At 42.6% G+C, this 22,451-nt stretch overlaps 1 protein-coding gene across 1 annotated transcript; it reads right to left on the bottom strand.

Annotated features, from left to right (window-relative positions):
- Positions 1-7,548: 7,548 nt before the first annotated feature.
- Positions 7,549-22,294, bottom strand: pde6d (phosphodiesterase 6D, cGMP-specific, rod, delta). The gene is made up of 5 exons (XM_080769981.1): positions 21,968-22,294; positions 10,336-10,424; positions 9,464-9,589; positions 8,928-9,033; positions 7,549-8,780 (listed from the first exon to the last, which is right to left on the bottom strand). The coding sequence occupies exons 1-5, from the start codon at positions 22,021-22,023 to the stop codon at positions 8,699-8,701; spliced, it is 459 nt and encodes a 152-aa protein (XP_080626107.1). The 5' UTR covers positions 22,024-22,294; the 3' UTR covers positions 7,549-8,698.
- Positions 22,295-22,451: the final 157 nt, after the last annotated feature.

Raw genomic sequence — 22,451 nt, forward strand, 5'->3', positions numbered from 1 at the left:
GCGTCCGGGGAGATGTCCTCTACCACCCTACAGTCTCCGCTAAGCGGGAGAGGTGTAAAATTCACAGCAGCAGAGCTTCTACTGTGGTCAATGCAAAAACATGTACCGTTTCCGGACCCAGAATGGACACTGGACAAAAGACGGCTCCGCGAGGCAACTATCTGGACATACCCACGTGTTCAGGGAGATGTCCTGTACCACACCCCAGTCTCCGCTAAGCGGGAGAGGTGTAAAATTCACAGCAGCAGAGCTTCTACTGTGGTCAATGCAAAAAAATGTACCGTTTCCGGACCCAGAATGGACACTGGACAAAAGACGGCTCCGCGAGGCAACTATCTGGACATACCCACGTGTTCAGGGAGATGTCCTGTACCACACCCCAGTCTCCGCTAAGCGGGAGAGGTGTAAAATTCACAGCAGCAGAGCTTCTACTGTGGTCAATGCAAAAAAATTACCGTTTCCGGACCCAGAATGGACACTGGACAAAAGACGGCTCCGCGAGGCAACTATCTGGACATACCCACGTGTTCAGGGAGATGTCCTGTACCACACCCCAGTCTCCGCTAAGCGGGAGAGGTGTAAAATTCACAGCTGGAGCCCTTCTACTGGGGTCAATGCAAAAAAATTACCGTTTCCGGACCCAGAATGGACACTGGACAAAAGACGGCTCCGCGAGGCAACTATCTGGACATACCCACGTGTTCAGGGAGATGTCCTGTACCACAACCCAGTCTCCGCTAAGCGGAAGAGGTGTAAAATTCACAGCAGCAGAGCTTCTACTGTGGTCAATGCAAAAAAATTACCGTTTCCGGACCCAGAATGGACACTGGACAAAAGACGGCTCCGCGAGGCAACTATCTGGACATACCCACGTGTTCAGGGAGATGTCCTGTACCACACCCCAGTCTCCGCTAAGCGGGAGAGGTGTAAAATTCACAGCTGGAGCCCTTCTACTGGGGTCAATGCAAAAAAATTACCGTTTCCGGACCCAGAATGGACACTGGACAAAAGACGGCTCCGCGAGGCAACTATCTGGACATACCCACGTGTTCAGGGAGATGTCCTGTACCACACCCCAGTCTCCGCTAAGCGGAAGAGGTGTAAAATTCACAGCAGCAGAGCTTCTACTGTGGTCAATGCAAAAAAATTACCGTTTCCGGACCCAGAATGGACACTGGACAAAAGACGGCTCCGCGAGGCAACTATCTGGACATACCCACGTGTTCAGGGAGATGTCCTGTACCACACCCCAGTCTCCGCTAAGCGGGAGAGGTGTAAAATTCACAGCTGGAGCCCTTCTACTGGGGTCAATGCAAAAAAATTACCGTTTCCGGACCCAGAATGGACACTGGACAAAAGACGGCTCCGCGAGGCAACTATCTGGACATACCCACGTGTTCAGGGAGATGTCCTGTACCACACCCCAGTCTCCGCTAAGCGGAAGAGGTGTAAAATTCACAGCAGCAGAGCTTCTACTGTGGTCAATGCAAAAAAATGTACCGTTTCCGGACCCAGAATGGACACTGGACAAAAGACGGCTCCGCGAGGCAACTATCTGGACATACCCACGTGTTCAGGGAGATGTCCTGTACCACACCCCAGTCTCCGCTAAGCGGGAGAGGTGTAAAATTCACAGCTGGAGCCCTTCTACTGGGGTCAATGCAAAAAAATTACCGTTTCCGGACCCAGAATGGACACTGGACAAAAGACGGCTCCGCGAGGCAACTATCTGGACATACCCACGTGTTCAGGGAGATGTCCTCTACCACACCCCACTCTCCGCTAAGCGGGAGAGGTGTAAAATTCACAGCAGCAGAGCTTCTACTGCAGTATAGATTGTAGAGTTGCATTTAGCCAACAATTATTTTCATTATTTGCAAACCTGCATATACTATTGCAAAATCCTGTCTCTGTGCCTCTGATTTGTGGCTTTGTTTTGTCTGGCACACTTGCTGAGCTTTGATTTTGTAAGAACATCTTTGAATGTGGGGATGGCCGGTGTTGATAAGAGCCCCTAAGATGTTTAGGCAATTTTCGTTTTTTGTTCCAATTTTCTACAGGTGGTGCTGGGTTTACGCACTCTACCTGTGTTGTTCTGTATGCTGCTTTGTCACATAAATCTATGGCTGACTGGTTGTAAAATAAGCGCATGTGCTGTACACATTCGTCAAGTCTGTGTTTCTCATTTCGTAAAAGCAACACTTTTGTGTTTTTGAATGTGGCCTCAGAAATAGCTGTGCTTTTCTTACACAGGTTTATTTGTGCAGCATAGGCTCCAGAGAATCTCTGCAAATCACCTGAGAGGAGATCTGACCATATTGGAATAGTTGACAGCATCTTGAACAGCTTGTTTAAAATCAGTTCCCCATGGTAGGTATTTTCACCTGTGTCATTGGTGGTTTTCATTGCTTTATTGGCTTCAGTCCTTACTGTTTCAAAATGTTTTTTGAAGGGAGATGTACTTTCACTGACATCCTCAAAATCACCAAAGAAGTCATGATCAATCACAGTGTCATAAGGACTGTCTTGTCGATCATGCTTTGTATCAACAATTTCTTTCTGTGGCGCTAGTTTCTGTGTCTCAGACATGATGGTGTCAATACTGGCTTGCACCACGCTAGAGTTCCTTTTACTACCAAGTACAATACAAGCAGCTTGTACTATTGTACTTGTTTGTTGTAGTGTTTTGGCATTAACTAAAGTGCTGAAGATGTACATAGCCAAATTATACCTCTTATCTCTGTGTATGTATTGTTGTTTGCAAATGTGACTTGCCTGTTTCATTAAAAAAAAACCCAAGTTTGCACGCTCTGTGCTTCTAATATATCTACCTCTCAATTTGTCCTTTGTGTGATGTATGTTGCCAGTGTAAGCTATATGAAATATGCCGTCTTCGAATGAATAGAGATGTATTTTAAAGGTCATCTCACATGAAGTATGCCGACAGGCGCCAATGATTGTCAGACATGGCTTGCTTGATTTTCTAACGACAGCGGTAGAAAAGTAGTGATTAACAAAACGGATTATACAGTATGGATTCGATTCCTTGACTTTGCTGGCAAACAGCTCTTGCCATTCATACATCTTCAAATATTTATTTCCTTTGACTCTTAAGGAGTTTACAGTGTCCCATTCTGAAGACTTCAAAGTAAAGGTAGTAGGTTCAATGGCACTGTGTTTGAAGGGTCCTAATGTAGCACTAGATAGTCCCATGACACTCTGAACAGTACCATCATCTAGACTCAGAGTCTGTACAGACTGATGTACAGTGCTATACGAGTGATCTATTTCTACAGCATCTAGACTCAGAGTCTGTACAGTGCTATACGAGTGATCTATTTCTACAGCATCTAGACTCAGAGTCTGTACAGTGCTATACGAGTGATCTATTTCTACAGCATCTAGACTCAGAGTCTGTACAGACTGATTCTGTACAGTGCTATACGAGTGATCTATTTCTACAGCATCTAGACTCAGAGTGTGTACAGAATGATTATGTACAGTGCTCTCATGAAATGCACATGAACACTGTTGGTTTGATTTAAATGTGATTCATCTACACTAGTGCTGTCTTCCTGCACATGAACACTGCTATTCTTTTCAGGCTTTATAGGCTGCACATGAACACTGTTGGTTTGATTTAAATGTGATTCATCTACACTAGTGCTGTCTTCCTGCACATGAACACTGCTATTCTTTTCAGGCTTTATAGGCTGCACATGAACACTGTTGGTTTGATTTAAATGTGATTCATCTACACTAGTGCTGTCTTCCTGCACATGAACACTGCTATTCTTTTCAGGCTTTATAGGCTGCACATGAACACTGCTATTCTTTTCAGTATATAAAATCCCCTGTGTCAATGGCTCATGATTGCAAGTAGTGGATAAACACGCATAATTGAGTTTGTCAAAGTCTCGACTAGGTGAAACTCCCAGACAGTCCATATGAAACCAGGCTCCACAGAGGTCACATGCAATCATAGCTTTATTTCGGTCATTTGGCGCTTGGCAAATGCAATAGACAGCCCTTTTACTTGGCATGACCCATTCATTAGCATCTAGTGGATGTTTGGCACACCTTCTGTTCACACGCATTTTCATGGGTGTAGCAGATGTGTTAATTTGAATCTCTAAAGCAATCTTGTCAGCTTCATCTGTTTCGTATCTGTGGTCAAGGCATCGCCAATAACTGGACATTCACTAATTCCATCCACATCTCCCCGGACGCGTGGGTATGTCCAGATAGTTGCCTCGCGGAGGCCTCTTTGTCCAGTGTCCATTCTGGGTCTGGAAACGGCACTTTTTTGAGTGTTGACCCCAATAGAAGGTCTGCTGCTCTGAATTTTACACCTCTCCCGCTTAGCGGAGAGTGGGGTGTGGTAGAGGACATCTCCCCGGACGCGTGGGTATGTCCAGATAGTTGCCTCGCGGAGGCCTCTTTGTCCAGTGTCCATTCTGGGTCTGGAAACGGCACTTTTTTGAGTGTTGACCCCAATAGAAGGTCTGCTGCTCTGAATTTTACACCTCTCCCGCTTAGCGGAGAGTGGGGTGTGGTAGAGGACATCTCCCCGGACGCGTGGGTATGTCCAGATAGTTGCCTCGCGGAGGCCTCTTTGTCCAGTGTCCATTCTGGGTCTGGAAACGGCACATTTTTGAGTGTTGACCCCAATAGAAGGTCTGCTGCTCTGAATTTTACACCTCTCCCGCTTAGCGGAGAGTGGGGTGTGGTAGAGGACATCTCCCCGGACGCGTGGGTATGTCCAGATAGTTGCCTCGCGGAGGCCTCTTTGTCCAGTGTCCATTCTGGGTCCGGAAACGGTACATTTTTTTGCATTGACCCCAGTAGAAGCTCTGCTGCTGTGAATTTTACACCTCTCCCGCTTAGCGGAGACTGTAGGGTGGTAGAGGACATCTCCCCGGACGCGTGGGTATGTCCAGATAGTTGCCTCGCGGAGGCCTCTTTGTCCAGTGTCCATTCTGGGTCTGGAAACGGCACTTTTTTGAGTGTTGACCCCAATAGAAGGTCTGCTGCTCTGAATTCTACACCTCTCCCGCTTAGCGGAGAGTGGGGTGTGGTAGAGGACATCTCCCCGGACGCGTGGGTATGTCCAGATAGTTGCCTCGCGGAGGCCTCTTTGTCCAGTGTCCATTCTGGGTCCGGAAACGGTACATTTTTTTGCATTGACCCCAGTAGAAGCTCTGCTGCTGTGAATTTTACACCTCTCCCGCTTAACGGAGACTGTGGGGTGGTAGAGGACATCTTCCCGAACACGTGGGTATGTCCAGATAGTTGCCTCGCGGAGCCGTCTTTTGTCCAGTGTCCATTCTGGGTCCGGAAACGGTACATTTCTTTGCATTGACCCCAGTAGAAGCTCTGCTGCTGTGAATTTCACACCTCTCCCGCTTAGCGGAGACTGTAGGGTGGTAGAGGACATCTCCCCGGACGCGTGGGTATGTCCAGATAGTTGCCTCGCGGAGGCCTCTTTATCCAGTGTCCATTCTGGGTCTGGAAACGGCACTTTTTTGAGTGTTGACCCCAATAGAAGGTCTGCTGCTGTGAATTTTACACCTCTCCCGCTTAGCGGAGAGTGGGGTGTGGTAGAGGACATCTCCCCGGACGCGTGGGTATGTCCAGATAGTTGCCTCGCGGAGGCCTCTTTTGTCCAGTGTCCATTCTGGGTCCGGAAACGGTACATTTTTTTGCATTGACCCCAGTAGAAGCTCTGCTGCTGTGAATTTTACACCTCTCCCGCTTAACGGAGACTGTGGGGTGGTAGAGGACATCTTCCCGAACGCGTGGGTATGTCCAGATAGTTACCTCGCGGAGCCGTCTTTTGTCCAGTGTCCACTTTATAAAGTCCATGCACTCCAGTGAATAGCATTTATCCATTTAGATAACTTTTTTATGTTATTTAATTACTTATTTTTACACAGAAACATAATGTGTGTCTTTACAATAACTGTAATGTAATAATAATACTAATAATGTAATGTAATAATTATTTAATTAACGAATTAAATAACCTTATCTTATTCTGAAGGCAACCGGATGTCTTAAATTAGCTAGCTCTCAGACAGGAAGTTCTAAATTAGCTCATAAGACGGAGCCGACAGTACTACAGTCAGTCACAGTCAGGACACATGTGCCGCAATGACCGCCGGGATTTGCAGTTGTTCAACGTTGACCTGCTCTGCTCTAGCCTCTCTGAGAAGTAAAAATATAAGTTCTTGGAGTTGTTTATTAATTGTATATTGTATCGATTTTTTTCCTTCATTTTTTATCTTTTTTTTTTTGACCTAAATTTAACACAATCAACGGCCTCAAACTCTGCGCGGGCCAGTTTCCCTGAAGGGCCCCTGAGAGGCAAGGGCCCCTGGGCCACCGGACCCACCAGGCCAATGGCTAATTTGGCCCCGATTGTATAGTAATATTCTAATTTGGGGTCATCCTGTTACATGTTTCTTAGCTATATTAGTCCAAAGACTTGCACTGTCTGCCACTAGCCTGGTTAGTCTGCCACTAAACTTGAGGTTAGATCAAAATGTTCATCCGTCCCGGACCATAACTCTATGCTCCGGACCAACAGCAGATCATTACAGGCTTATGACATAGCTCATCGGTTATCAAACAGTATAGCCTACGACGCTTGATAAGTGTCAAATGTGAGAGCGGAGGGTGGAGGTTTATGCAAAAGATCATAGGTTAGAAATCAATCTTACGAGTTGATCAGAAGAATATCAAATTATGACTAGTGTCACTGTGGTCTTGTCCAGACCAGAATAACTTGAATAAGGCATGGACTATATGCCAGGCCAGTTGGTGCATGTCATTCTTATTATTTGATTTCTTTCAGCCTATTTGAGTTTAAGACTACAAAATAGGCCATAATCTGAGATATTTACAGCAAATACATTTTCCTGATAAACTCATACCGACACATTTGAAAGATCTGAACCATCAGATAAGATGGATAAAGCACAATGAACACAGAACAGATGATGACCATTTAAAAAACGATAAAAGAAGACGATTATGTGGTATGGTCAGACTGAAAGGTGGGTGTTATGTTGCCTGTTGCCTCTCCACTACCACTGGAGTGCTGATGTGCTGGGCAGTAAAGATGATAACATGATCAATATGTCTATGGGTGAGATGGTTTGCACTTGAAAGCATCAGCCAAATTAAGTGTAGAGAGCACTACAGTAGATTTGTCCAGTCAAAAATCATCAATTATACAGCTCTATGTGAATAAATAGCAAAAAATCACACCCGTTTTAAGTGAGGGGCGCTAATATACAGTATTAAAGTCTAACTCATCTTGATTAGGTGATGCAATGGTAATGTAAAACAAACAGTGCAAACAGCAATATGACGTAAATGACACATAAATTGTTCCTTCATTGTCAATGCGCCCCTCAAAAAGTGACACTGGGGTTAAAGGCACCACACTTTTGGGAGTATAACTGCTTTAAGACAAGACAGTGGGACAGACTGCAGAAGTGATGAGATAGGCAACACGAAACTAGAAATGTGAAACAAAAAATGCAAGTTGCATCTAGCAGCCTTTTTGAGGCACCAGGGTCACCTTTATTGAATAACTTCAATTGACCAAATTCAGGTCCCATGAAAATGTATTTTCTTGTACACAAGACACCTTCTTATGGAAGCCCAATCAGCCCCAACAATAGCATGAGTCACAGAATAATATCAGACACACCATGAAGTTATTAAACAGTGGACAACTTTAATTCATTAATCCTGTTGTATTAAACACTCCTATTTTACAGAACTCATTAGCAGCTAAAAAAAACAAAAAAAATGATGGCATACACGCCGAGATGATAAGAAACTGAAGTTAAAAATCCAGCGGGGATACATAAAACAGAGCTGCATCCAACAAGCTGTTCGGGGAATTCCATTTAATGACAAACATTCAATGCCACTGCACTTGACCTTATACTAACAGTTACATTACATTTAACTGTTGCGTCGTTTAATTTGTGTCAACTTTTAAAGCCAAATGTTGGCACACATTTACAAGTCCTAACATGTACATGTACCACATCTTCCTGAATGACAGCTTGATAACAACCTAAATACAATGTTTTAATTGGGCAAACATCAACGTGGCTTTCAGGAATGTGAGTGACATCTTGTTGAATGCAGCTATTATTAAGTGAGGTATGGACTGTAACTTAACACAAAACATAACATTTAAGAGTTCAAATAAAATGTACAAATCGGTTAATTTACAGAGCACTCTCCAAGGCTGACTTCAGATCAGTGGCAGAATATTTACAGTGCAACAGTCCAACAGGGAGAGGGAAGAGAGAGTCAATCTGCATGCCGGAGCAACAGTGGAGAAAGATGACCTCTTCATCTCTCTCTCTCTCTCTCTCTCCCTCTCTCTACCCTCCTCTTCCCCCTTCCTCTCTCCCCCACTGCTGTCAGGCATGAGGTCAGAGAGATTGTGAGGATGGGGGTAGGGAGAGCAAGGTTTATAAATTATGCAGGTCAAAAAACAACAAAACAACAGAATTCGGAGACCGCGGGGGAACTCTGCAATTGGACCAGAATTCGGTTTAATAAAACACGCAGGTCCCACGTCAGCAGCACTTGAATTGTTTGCCTCTGCAAATTGTGGCTTGACTTGGTAATTTATAGACCGTGGCTTGAGGGACGAAATGGTCGAAGGTCAGACGTAGAACAGTCGTACCCTGGAGGTGCTCACGTGGAGTTCGGCGTCGTAAAACTTGGTCTCTATGATAACGTTTCCACTGAAACAGAGGAATGAATGCATTAAGTATAAAGGAAACCTCAGGGGCTGTCACAGCGAGGCCAACACAATATCACTACTATTGGAGCAAAGAATAAATATAATTATCATCTATTCTACAGTAAACAAAAGGCAGAAAATGTCTTACGTTAGAACGTTGGCTGGCATCATTTGAGATTCTGGAGCTGCTTCTATCAGAGACTGCCATGTATTGGTGGAGTTAGGAATGACAAAGCCAAACTCAAAGAACCATTCTAGACAGAGAAAGAGGGACAAAGAGAAAAACACTCACAATCGATGGAATTTAGGTTATGTAGATGTGGCCATGAATGATTCTGGTTAGCCTCAGGTTATAATATCCACAGTGTGACAAGTTTTAGACAAAATTAACATCTACAAGAACTAATCGCATTTGGAAGCAAACACAAGGCACTGCTGTTTTAGAACTCACTGAGAAGCTTTCATACAAAGTAAACCCAATGGAGACAACACAATATAATTCCTACACACTACCTGGACAGTAAAGTACTACTTTAGATGCATAGCATTTATACCCTGTAAAGTCCTCAGTGTTAATTTAACTCTGGGAGTACTACAAATGTAACCAAATGGAGTTAAACATCTATAAATAAATACTGAGGATTGTACTGTGTGTGTACAGTTCTTCGGGTGAGCCTTCGGTACCTTCTAGACACTGTCCTTTAAAGAAGACCTTCTGCTCCAGTCTGAACTTTTCTAGTTTCTCTGAAGATGAGAAGTTTAGCTCTCTGGACACTGCTTTACACTTCAGAATCTTCTTAGGAACACGGGCTGGAGTTGGGATAAAGATACAGGCGGTCACAAAAGGGCAAGGACAAGAAGAAGAAACGATAAGCTTCAGAGGAAGCCAAAAGAAAAGAAAAGGGAGCAAGAAATGAGAACATGTATGTAGGTAGGTTATAGGAAAGAACAAACATATGAACTTTACTGCAAGTGTAAAAACAGACGCATTAAAAGTGATGCCACTCCCATTGTTAACTATTGGTCTTTGATTTGCCAAAGCAGTTTTGTCAAAGTGCCGGTAGTCAAAGGTAGGTGAACAGTAGAATGGAGGTCGGAACAGGGGGCTCAGTCACCCACATCTACTGTGTGACATCATCCAAAACACAAATTACATACACTTGCTACTGTTGACCACTAGAGGGAGCAATGAGCTGTAGTTTTCAATGTCAAATGGAAGATTATTCAGCATTTAATTGGGGATGAGAACCACAAGAGGAAGCAGTGTCTGAGCTCTAGTTTTCAATGTCAAATGCAAGATTAATCACACAGCAATGTCACGCTCTCCAAAAGGCCTGTGTATCTTCAATTTAAATAAAATGCATAGTCATAGCACACTTTTACTTATAGTACAAATAAATATATGAAATAAGATTCATGAACAATAATAATAATATATGGAGCGTACGCTGGGTTTGGAGGCCTTAATTGGTAGCATTTTCAAGATATGTCAAACTGTGTGCGCAAATGTAGTAGTGAATTTGTGTGTGTGTGGGTGTGTGTGTGTGTGTGTGTACCTTCGTGTTCTACTCCTGGTAGAGAAAGGTCCTCGGTTCCCTGCCAAAGCACCTTGCCTGTCTCCGCATCTCTAAGATTCATCCAGTTACTGAGAGAGAATTGAGGTTAAGGAAATGAAGAAAAAAAGGAGACCTAAAGCTGAACAGCAATAAAACAAGCTACTACAGATATGAAGAATAATAACATTTAAATATCCAAGAGAGAAATGAGAAATATCCAAGGGGAACACGAGAATCTGTGGGGTTTTTTTCTTTTCGTTTTAAGTAAATACGCACTGCAGAAACCAAACAGAATCAAACATCATTCCGAGGAAGCTGGACACGTGCTTGAAATCTTCAAGCTCCATCCAAGGGCTTTCTGAATTCAATGTTATAACATGCTTCAGTGCAGACCACAAAGACAAAACCTTATTTCACTGCAGACATAAGGACTTTCTAAACACAGGACCTAGCACAGGACAACCTAGCAGCATGCTTTGTCTCCATTGGAATTCCATTGTAGAGGTAAAGACAGCTAACTATAACCTATATACAGTATAGCATCTTAGTATGCAGTCTAACACAACTTAATGATAATTAGTGTAATAATCCTTATGTTCATTTATAGAACTGTCAGATTATTATCTCTATCCAGTCTCAGATTACATGCTAAATGGGAGAACTATAGGGTTAGACCTACACAAAATAAAAACATAAATGTTGAAAGTCGTCATCTGTATTGTAGCCTATTTTATTACTTGGACTACAAACCAACAGTTTATAGGCAGAGAGCCCTGATGAAGCCCTGATGAAGGTCGAAACATGTTGGTTTAATTACTTTAATAAAGACCCTCTTCTGTATCAGTTTCTATTTCACAAAAGCAAAAAAATAAAGTAAAAATAACAATTCTTGAATGTTTGAGATCCAGGTATGTCTGATGTTCAAAAAGTGTTCCTGATTATGTTAAAAGGGATCTGCAATTTAAGTCTTAATTAAACAATGTAAATCAGTGGATTAGTAAACTAAAAGCAGGGTTACCCTGCAACAATCTAATAAACCTAGATGATGCACGCTAGTTGCTATAGCTGTCCTGTCAGCCATCTGGTCCTGACTGCCATGACATGACACATAACGCAAATATAAACAATAGAACCTTCAATCACATACTTGACTACAGGTGGAGGGTGAATGGGCGCTGCAGAAGATACATTGTAAGGAGTTTTTCTGTTTAGGTCGATATATAAAATAAAAAAAAGAAAGACAAATCTAAGATATGTAAATGTATACATTACAAATGGCATTAAAACATGCACGCATGGCCTTCGAGCAAAATATCTGTTTATATCAGTTCAAATGTTTCACGTTTGTGGCACACAGTGAAAACACTTTTGAGGTTCTCTCTAGAAACTCCGCAACATGTGATTCAAGAAAATAAATACCAGATCTACATGCTCACATTGCTCACAATAAAAAGCACATTTCAAGTCTGGAGTTGATCTGGCATTGTATCGTAATAATAGGTATGGAATATCACAAAGCTGCTCATTGTCATAATGTAAATAGTTTACAATATATATTTTTCTTTTATGTATTTCTTTTCTTCCAAATACATAATACAAAAAAAAGCTGAGAGACACTACAGACTGCTCAGTGTTCAGTGCATCACGATGCGTTGTGAGCTTGTAATGATCGATTGGCTATTTTCAAATAGCCAATGTATACATGTTTAAAGGTAAAGGGCAAAGGGCTCGCTTCTTTTGGGCGTGTTTTCATAGACAGTTGGTTGCTTGTTTCTCTTGCAAAACCTAGCAACATTGTTCTCCACTTACAGAAGCAGCCCTGTCACACTCAGACACTACTTAGTGTCACACACACCTGAAAAAGACAGCCACATCTACAAGTGACTTGAAGTGAGGTAAATGTGATGCTCTCGCCCCCCGGGCCCAGACTTCCCATCGTGGCTTATTATCCGCACAACAAACACCCTCCAAGCCCTAGGATGCCGACTTGACATTTTGTCACAGGCATTACTATTTGATGACCACCAGCAGAAAGGAAGAGGGGCCCCATTGGGCCCTCTGCATTAATGAATACTGTTACCACCTAAAGGTTTTTGACAAACAAAAGGCTAAACACATTTTAGCCTCAACCGTCACTGTTTTACTTACAAACTAGAAGTGAAATAATGAATAAAACATGTTTGTTCAGATAACTTGTGATGAGCCATTGCCATCATTTACCATAGAGAGATTTCTGGGGGAAATGCATCAAAGTGGATAAAGGTGCATTTATATAGCGCTTTTATCCAAGGCGCTTTACATAGATTGTCCATTAAATTCACCCATTCACGCCCATTCATACACAGATGGCGGAGGAAACCATGCAAGAAGGCACCAACCTGCACATCAGGAGCAATTAGGGGTTCAGAGTCATGCTCAAGGACACTTCAACACTAACTCTGGGGGAGCCCGGGATCGAACTGGGACCGTGAGGTTCTCATCCATACTCTACCCCGAGCCACTGCCGCCCATAGGGATAAGACATATACCACTTGAGTCAACTTATTTATAACACTATGAACTTGAGCTTGGTTAGAAATAACTTCAACTAAGCTTCAAAGTGAATTGACTGAACAAAGCCAAAATACTCCTGTGGCAGCTAGCGCTTGGGCCATCTTCACCATTCCCCACCATCTCTCTATTGTCTCGTTCTAGAAACGTGCTGCTGGGTTGAACACACGCAGCTAATCCTCTCAAGTCAAACTGAGTCCGATCTCCATTTAAACTCATCCTCCCTCTCTCATCTGTCACTTCCACATCCATCCCCTCCCCCTCTCTTGCACTCCCTGCCTTCTAGAATAATCCAAGCCACCCGGTAGAACACAATCCTGTTCTTAACACGACAGCTTGATCACCGGTAGAACTTCTAGTGTTTGAGTGTACTACCAGTGTCTCTCCTTAACGTCACCAAGTAGTGGGCTCGATCTCAGAGAGCCCAGCTATGATTTGTTACCATTCTTTATTATAACTTTATTTTTATTCATTTATTTTGGAGGCAGACTTAGAACCTAGAAGCTTCATGCAAAATCCTTCAATCCTGGAATGCTTGAATTGTTTGTAATGTTACTCCAACTATGTATTACTGGTGAACAGGGTACAGTTCAGTTTCCCATGGATTCGGCAGCAGATTTACATGTTATGAATGTCATGTGTGTTTCCGGTTTAAATCTCCTGCCAGGCGAATCAAACAGAGCTACAGGAAACTGAACCTGAAACGGGTAATAAAATAATTATGAATAAACTGCAGTTAATACTGTATGCACAGAGCCAATTATACACCGCAACTCTGATTCCTTAAATAATTTCATTGTCTCGTTAGAGCCCACAAACGTTGCAAAAGTGAAATACTACAAATAATACAGTAACCACTTCTTTAGGACTTAAACACTCATGTATGTCCAATCCATCCGTTCAACATTTTCTCATATGACAATCTACATTAAGTATGTAATGCACAGATAAAAGATAATGGGCAATTTGTTCACATTTTGCAATGGACTGGGAGGGCAGATAATAGTGGAGTCAATAATAATCGATTCAGCAATGCATCGTGATCCGGCCGTACACGAATCTGCCTCAATGCAACAACGTGACATAATGGATAATCAAAGCCTAAATATAAATATTTATAATATAATTACCAGTAAGACGCCTGAGGGAGAGAAGGTGCAGCAGACTGTTGGGCGAGTACTGGCGCTTTGGCATGGGGGGTCAGATCAACATATGGAATGAATTCTGTACTGGCCATACAGTATATGGAGCGTGTCTTGAGTGTACAGGTTTTGATGTGGTCAGATCAACATATTGAATGTCAGAACAGGTCAGCTCCATATATGGAGCTCTACGGGTGGCAGTGGGGGCAGTGTCTTGAGTGTACAGGGTTTGATGAGGGTCCAGGTAGGGCCGAATCTGAATTTCCGGGCTTGTTGAGAACTCTAGTTTTCGCCGGCTGCCGGGCACAGCTGCACTAATAACTTTGGGGCAGGTCCGTCTAGAGTTTAAATGGACAGGTATCAGTCAAAAGGGAGACATCGAAGAGGAAGGATGGATGGGGAAGGATCAACATATAGAATGTCAAAACAGGTCAGCTCCATATATGGAGATCTAAGGGTTTAAGGTTTGAGGTCAGATGTAGAGTTGCTGGCCAATATTGATGGCATCAGGGATCTCAAAATCTCCATATATGGGATTTACCATATATGCGATTAATATTGATGACATCATCCCTGATGATGTCACGTGGTGTCACTGTCACAAGGACCATATATGGTCATGCCTGCCAACCAACCAAACAACTGACTGACTGAATGGACATGCACAATTTCACTGCAGTTGCAATAATACCATAATATAATTCTAAATAAAATATGTTGTTTAGTATATGGGACTGCTTGTATTGAGTGATGATGATGCATCACAGAATAGAATCGTTACCTCGTTACCTAGTGTTCCCTGTAAAGCGCTTTGGGTATTCAGAAAAGCGCTATATAAATCTGAGCTATTATTATTATTATTACCTGGTGATTCCTAAAGGAATTGAGTCGTGAGGGCAGTGCCAATAATGCACACGTCTGGCAGATGAACCCTTTGCTTTTCTCTGCAACTGAAAATCTATAAATAAGGCAGAGGGATGTGGTCATATTTGTGCTGATAATGAGGAAAGAGCATCTCATCATCTCCCTCAGATCCCATTCTCTCTAACAGGCCACTGCAGTATGACAAGTGACAAATGTCTGAGGACGAGAACGTCGTAGTCCAACTGAATCTGGTTGGTTGGCTTAGTATGGTTGGCTTATGTACTGACTCACAGTACATCAACTAGGAGTCCCAGGTGGAGGCGCGCGCACACACACACACACACACACACACACACACACACACACACACACACACACACACACACACACACACACACACACACACGTTAATGAGTCCCTAGTCTATTGAGTAGTAGCTTCTGTCAACTTTCAGTCTGTATTCATTTTTAAAGAGACGCTGAGGATTGCAAAAATACTGACAGCAATTACCAAACCACTAAGTGTTGGAGACAAGTTTTTGTTGGATTATATTATGACAGCCTGCCCCATGCCACAATATGACGAGCAATATAGCTGTATGCAAAATCAAGTCGAACCTGGCTTCCTTCAGACAGACGAGATAAGACCTTAATGATGCCATGGGGAAATTCAGTCGCCAAAGCCAAGGCTACATGGCAGTTAAGAAGATACAGTTTCAGGGCAAGACAAGTTACCATGGACACACCGGGGCAAAATACATCAGATTCAACGCAACACTATTCCTCTTCATCACCATCCAACAACACCATCTTTCTCACATCATCATCCTGACCAATGACCATTATTCCAACTTTAAATAACCATCATCAATAATACAATTACCATCGTCACCAACATTCAGACACAGCAGTCAACCAAAAACACAGTATTAGGGCTGTCACGATTACACATTTAAGTTGACGATTAATTATCACACACATAATTGTGATTAATGATGTAATTGTGTTCTTGGCATTGGATATTGGAACATTATGAATAGAAATTACATTTCAGTTTGGCTTTTAGGCTTTGTAATAAAAAGGTGCACAGGGCAGATATGACAAATTACTGAAAAATAGCTGAAATATACCAAGAACTTACTTGCATTTTCGTGAATTTTATTGCTTAAAAGAAATAGCGGAAATACAACGTTGTAAGCTGGTAGATCAGCTATTTCTGCTTTCTTATGTATGACGTTTTTTCAACATGGACACGATTATAAATAAATAATTATAATATAAATAATTATACCTAAAATAATTGCAATTAGACGATTATTATGTAGTAATTGTGACAACCCTACACAGTAACAGTAACCAGCTTGTCCATTTGAAAGAGCATCAATGGAGCTGAGCTTCCCCCCCCCCCATCTAGTATACCGACTGTGTGCCAGTAAAGCCTGCAGGACCCACTCCAGCCAGACCAACCAGGGACTAACCTCGCGTCACCTCGGAGGAAAGCCTGGTCTGTGTTCCAAAATCGCTGTGTGAACCGGTCTGGAGCGGATGGTGATTTATGTCATGTTGTAGTCAGATTTGTAGTCATCAGGCAGGAAACCACAAGGCGGAATAAGAAAGTACCCATTCATAATACTGATTAGTGTCAATGTGGGGGTCCTTAATTCCTTGACATGAACAAGTTTGGGAAGCACTGTAGTATATAACCGACTGTGTGTCAGTCAGTGTGTCAGTAAAGCCTGCCGGACCCACTCCAATCAGACCAACCTACTGTTACAGCACCCGCATGGCTTGGAACCAGCAGGCTCCGACTGGGACAGCTTTTTTCACTCAGGAAACCAGGCTTATGAACAATGCTGCCCTACAAACCCAACGTACAGTAACTACGGGGGACAAAATGGTCCATGTTCTTGAGGTAATCGTTTATCCCCCAAAATCCCGAAGGCAAATTTGACCTTTGAGATACACAAATAAGTTACTTTGGCTTTGACACGGCATGTTGCCTGTGTCAGTCACACTCGAACACAGAGCTATGCACGCACACGCGCACACAGATAGATGGATCTGTTAGTATTCATGTTCAAAGTCTGCAACCTTTTTCACCTTTGTTTTGTGGACTGGTTGATAGACTTCCAAGCTCTGGTAGAGCAACTACACGAGCCTCAATGGTAACGGCACTGTTCCAAGTGTAAGAACTCATTCGGACAGTCTGCCTTTTCAGTAAAGTGGGCAAACCTTTGGAACTCTTTGTCTACGGTACTAAAACTAGAGCCGGAATGTACGTATGTAAATACAAACTCAACAATTCAGGATTTTGAGGTCACTACTGTAGAACTATAAGCTGATCTTAACCGCAACAAACCCGTGCCTAAATAAAATCAAAAACCATTTGTGATGCAATACCTAAACACAGACCTTTCTATCAGAATGTAGGTGGCCTGTGCTAGCCTATGGCTGTATATGAACTGCATCCTGGGTGTTGGACAGCTGGATGGACAGAAAAGGCTACACACTGTACACAGCACCTAACAAAGGAAGCACCTCATCCCCCAACACGTGGCACTCAAGCCCGAAAGTGAGGCCTGCCAACGTTGAAGCTGCCACTACCTACTGGCTAAAAGTGTAACTGCAGCACGTTCATGGAGGTCGACGGACGTTCAGTGGCGTCATGTGCATAACGTGCGTCATCCCGGGCCTCAAATTTGAGGTCCTGGTTGCTCTTCTACTTTTACAGTCTTCATCATTCAAAGCTGACTATGACTATCCTTCATGGGCATGGGCCGACTTTAAAAGGGATTAATATTGTAGAGCTCTTAAGAGGCTGGTTGGCTTGAATATACGGTCTAGCAGTTTCCGATGTAGCGTGACAACATGCGATGTGGGTAGATGATGAGTACCAACATAAACAACAGCAACTGTATAGCTAGCAGCATCCATATTATCCATAGTATAATGTGTAGAAAGTTCTAGCAACATCATGAACATCGTTAGCCTTAGCCAGAAAATCCCTGCCACAGTAAATCATGGATTTAGGATTTACTGGGCTTCACATGAGGCCTGGCTTCATGCAGGAAGGTCACATGCAGACACACCCTCACATGTAAGGGTGTGTAAGACATGTCGGTTGTACATGTTATCCTACAATTTGAGTGATAAGGAACAAGAAGCTGGCAGGAAGACAAGCAGAAAAAGCAAGTAACACTAGTACATACATGCCCTGATGAAGACCAGTGGGTCGAAACATGTTGGCTTTTTAACTTTTTTTGTAAATGAATATAGTACCATGATTTTACACCCGCCCTCTCCTCTTTTACTTTTTTAGTGCTCGGATCGCTCCTCTTCTTTCAAGTAACACCACAGCTTTGACACATAGACAGTAAGGTTTAGTGTTTAGGATATAATCGAGAGTAAAGTTGTGTGAAATGCAATAGGGAATTGGCAACCTACAGATTGGTTGCAGCAAAATGTTGTCAAATATATACATTTTGAATCTTAGGCTTTGAAAGACAGGTGTTAAAACAGTTAAGTTGTCTAGTCATTCTCTTGTTTCTAGCGCAGTAGGGGCAATATACTATGTCACAGACACAGTACAGGACTAATATACAGTATATAACCTTAGCTGTAGCCATGATGGTAGCAATAGGCTGCAGTGCAGGTGTGCTGTTTATTCTAGAGGGTATTACCGAGGCTATTTCAGTCTCCTGCCTGGTTACATAAGGAGACAGTAGGGAGGACGAGGTGAAATGGAAGAGAACATAAACATAACTTGCAGTCCTTGGTTTTTGATGGACAAAACTTGAGCAATCCCTCTCCCCCTCCGCTCCCGATTTCTCCCAACAGATCTTATGTATGGGCTACAGAAGTTAACACGGCAACCAATGCCATACAGTCCTCCGAAAATCTAATCTAATAAATGATCACTTTAAAGACAAAGCATGTAGATAAAGAATGAATAAAAAGGTACAACAGAAAATGTTATAGTGCTACTGCTAAATGCAGCTCTCTAGGTCATCCTTGACTATCACTGTGAGTGTGAGAAAGTCACCTTCTGCACAGCTAACATCAACAGATGTTTCCTAGAATCCTTACTTAGATTAATTTTGTTTTCAAATATGATGCTTTGTACGGTCCTGTTAATATTAACCTTCCAGCAATATTTAAAAAAAGATGCATCATCATCCCTGATAATGATGCATCTTTTTTTTTAAATATTGCTGGAGTGGTGCACTGACAGTGAGATCAGGTATTTCCACAATTCTTTCACACATTTTGAGTATAAAATTAGTAAATATGGCCTATTTTGGCCACAGTCTATTGAGGTTATTAATATACCTGTATGTCGCATGCAAAAAACATTACAAAGCCTAAAAGCCAACAGAAAATGTTCCAATGTTCAATGGGAAAACTGTTAATCTCAATTATTTGTATGACAATAAAAGGTAGAGTAAGTGATATGTTTTTGTTCAAATAAGTGTTAAATATCTATATTTAACACTTAACAGCGGACAAGCATCGGCTGACACATCGCCCAATCACCCAAAAAGATAAATTATTTGTATCTTTTCGGGCGTAAAACGTACTGTAACAGTAGTAGTAGTGTTTGTTCAGGAACAAGAGTCTCATTTGTCTCTCCAGCTCATTGGTAAACCGAAAACACATTTTCAGGTCAAAACACCAATTTTACCCAATCAGGAAAGAGAACTCACACAGGATGAGGATACAGGACAGAATTTGGAAGTGATGTCACAAAGAAATGGGCAGACATAATTGGAACTAGAACAGTATAACATTTTAGCTGATAAATGGGTACTCTCTCCAGTGGCCTTGTGGCAGAGTGTCCGCCCTGAAACTGAGAGGTCGGGTTCGATCCCTGGCTGGGTCATACCCAAGACTGTAAAAATGGGACCCAAATCACCAATGCCTCCCTGCTTGGCACTCAGTATCAATGGGTTGGATTGGGGGGGTCAAATCAACTAATCAAATGATTCGCACGTGTGGCTTGGGTTGGCTGCTGCTCACCACTCCAAGAGATGGGTCAAATGCGGAGAACAAATTTCACTGCGGTAAAAAACACCTAAAATTGTCTTTTCTGTTTATTAAAGAGCTGGATGGAGAGGAATAACCCTGAATACTGAACAAACACTCTAGCAATGAATAGCCTACTGTAATGATTAAAAGGGCGACCATCTATAAGGCCTCTATAAAGTCTCCATATATTCCCTTTAGGTGGTGGGTGAAGATCCATCGTGAGTCGCAGGTGTGGAGAACACATGCCAACACAACAGTAATGAGGGACTGACTGTACGTACAATAGATATGAGATGCAAGTGTTCGTGCTCATTCTGTTCTTGTCATGGTTTCCATAATCTACTAGGGATACTGTCCTACTGTATATGTTGCTCTGTGTGTGAAATAAACTTCAGAATGTGTATGAAATAGACTTCAGAATGCATGGTAACATATCACTGTTGTGTTGGCATGTGTTCCTTATAGATGGTCGCCCTTTTAATCATTAAACTTAGTATCCGAATTTACTCAATTTAGTGCTTTAACCTAGCCTGAATTTCGATTTGGTTTCACTTCATTATTCAGCCCAGCTGAACATATTTCTTAATGGCCGCGGCTAGCGATTCAGGGGCTGGAGCCAGGCTAGCTTTAACCTGTAACAAAGCCATTTAAAGCTCAGATGTAATATAAAACTTTAGTTTATAGTTACTTTATTTTGTAGTAGATTATTACAAAACATGCATTACCAACTTCAGCCGATCTACAAGCTCACGGTGCGTGGTAGAGCTTGCAGATCATGATGAGTCGTTCAAAAGATGTTTTGACATTTCATACATTTGAAAACGTATGAAATGGGATATTCTGCATAATAGCACTTCTACTACTACTTTCTACTGTTGATACTATAAACTACATTTTGATACAAAAAAAATACCAATACTTTTGTACTTTTACTCAGAAAAATGTTGTTTCTACATTGCAGTGTTGATACTTTTAAGTAGGAAATGTGAGTACTGTGAGCACCACTGCACTGCTTCCGACATATCCTCATTAGCTGATCTGGCATCAGTGACTTGAGCAGAGCACAGTCTGTCCCTTTTTAAACAATTACAGACATCAACCATGCAGTGCTGTCCAACTATAATGGGATCCTAGCCTTGGATCAAGACGATATATATGGCACGGCCCGCAGGTAGGCTACTCAGACCGTTTCCAGCCTACCCTACCCAGAAGAGTTGAGATGAACAACCATAAATTATTCTGACAGCTCCCCAAAAAGCCCCATCTGTCCTGCTGACCCCTTATACATAATTTATAAATGATGGATAATTACTTAAATGGTTCTTCATCTCAACTCTTATTATTTGCTCTTCTTCACACAAATGTATAGGCCTATAGTATATTTTCAAGGCACAGACAACCTGGTCTTATACTGTAAACCAAATGCATAACACGTGCATAGCCAGTATAACAATATGGTTAATATCAGACAATTATTACATTTCCAAAGTTGACACATTGCCTCACTATGCCTCGCATTTTAGTAAGGAGGCTACAATGTATCCTTCTTGATACATTACATACCTTCCAACTTTCCACTTGGATGCTCTGCTCTGAGATTACAGTGTAATCTCGCGTAGCCTGCGTCCCATACAGATCGAATTGTATTGTTGGGTCTGTGTAGTCTCCGCGAGATTACATTATAGTCAGACTTAGTCAGGTAACGGTTAGGTTAGCATCCCGGCAAGGCCTGACACGTCAAGTGTGGCGCCAAATGAAATCTTTCAAAAAATAGTGAACCAATATCCAATAGTGGACCATATCTGACTGGTGTCAGTTGTCTGCCCCGGCTAAACAAAAGGACACGTGAACGGATCATCATGTCAGATAACGGTCAACGCTGGCTAGCAAACGTTAGCCCAGAAAGCTGCGTGTGTGTACGTGTGTGTGCGCACATATACATACCCACACAGCGAGCTGCCTTTCAGCTGGTCTAGTAATACAGTTATTACTACACAACAAGCTGATATTAAACAACCACAGCAAACAGACACCACAGTATTAAAAGGATACAGTTTAAAGCCCTTCAAAATATCCCCGGCCCTGCTGTCTTCTTCGTCTAAAGACATTTCGGAGATCTTCAGTTCTTCCGAGATATTCAGTTTCTTCGGATAACAGGGAGCCACAAAAAGGTGATGGTGTTGTTGCCTCGCAAACTGCCAAGGAGGGATCTATAACAACAATGTGCATATACACACACGCTCCCGCAAACAGCATGCAGTCCGCGGACTATGCAGCCCACACAATATGTAGTTCACTTGTAGGATTCTATCCAGGTTTAATCTGACGGGCAGCTCAACTGATCCGATAATAAACCAAGCTAAGCTAAATAGCGTCAGACAGCTACGTTGACTGGCGGTTGTGTTTACCACGCAGAGAGGCGCTGCATGGGTCGTAAACAGCCAGTCAAGGTGGGCCGTGGGGGCGGGCTCAAACTGCACGGGGACGCGTCACCAGGGGCAACGGCGAGCAAGCGCGTGGGCGTGCACACGCGCTC

Source organism: Protomyctophum bolini (genome assembly GCF_963924005.1).
Source record: "Protomyctophum bolini genome assembly, chromosome: 8".
NCBI lineage: Eukaryota > Metazoa > Chordata > Actinopteri > Myctophiformes > Myctophidae > Protomyctophum > Protomyctophum bolini.

What these genes read in the sequence shown, in the direction of transcription:
- pde6d (XM_080769981.1), bottom strand. Translation starts at nt 22,023, where the DNA reads ATGTCTTTAGACGAAGAAGACAGCAGGGCCGGGGATATTTTGAAGGGC. An exon ending in ATTTTGAAGGGCTTTAAACT is followed by an intron (nt 10,425 to 21,967) that starts GTATCCTTTTAA and finishes ATTCTCTCTCAG; the next exon opens with TAACTGGATGAATCTTAGAG. An exon ending in ACCAGGAGTAGAACACGAAG is followed by an intron (nt 9,590 to 10,335) that starts GTACACACACAC and finishes TCCCAACTCCAG; the next exon opens with CCCGTGTTCCTAAGAAGATT.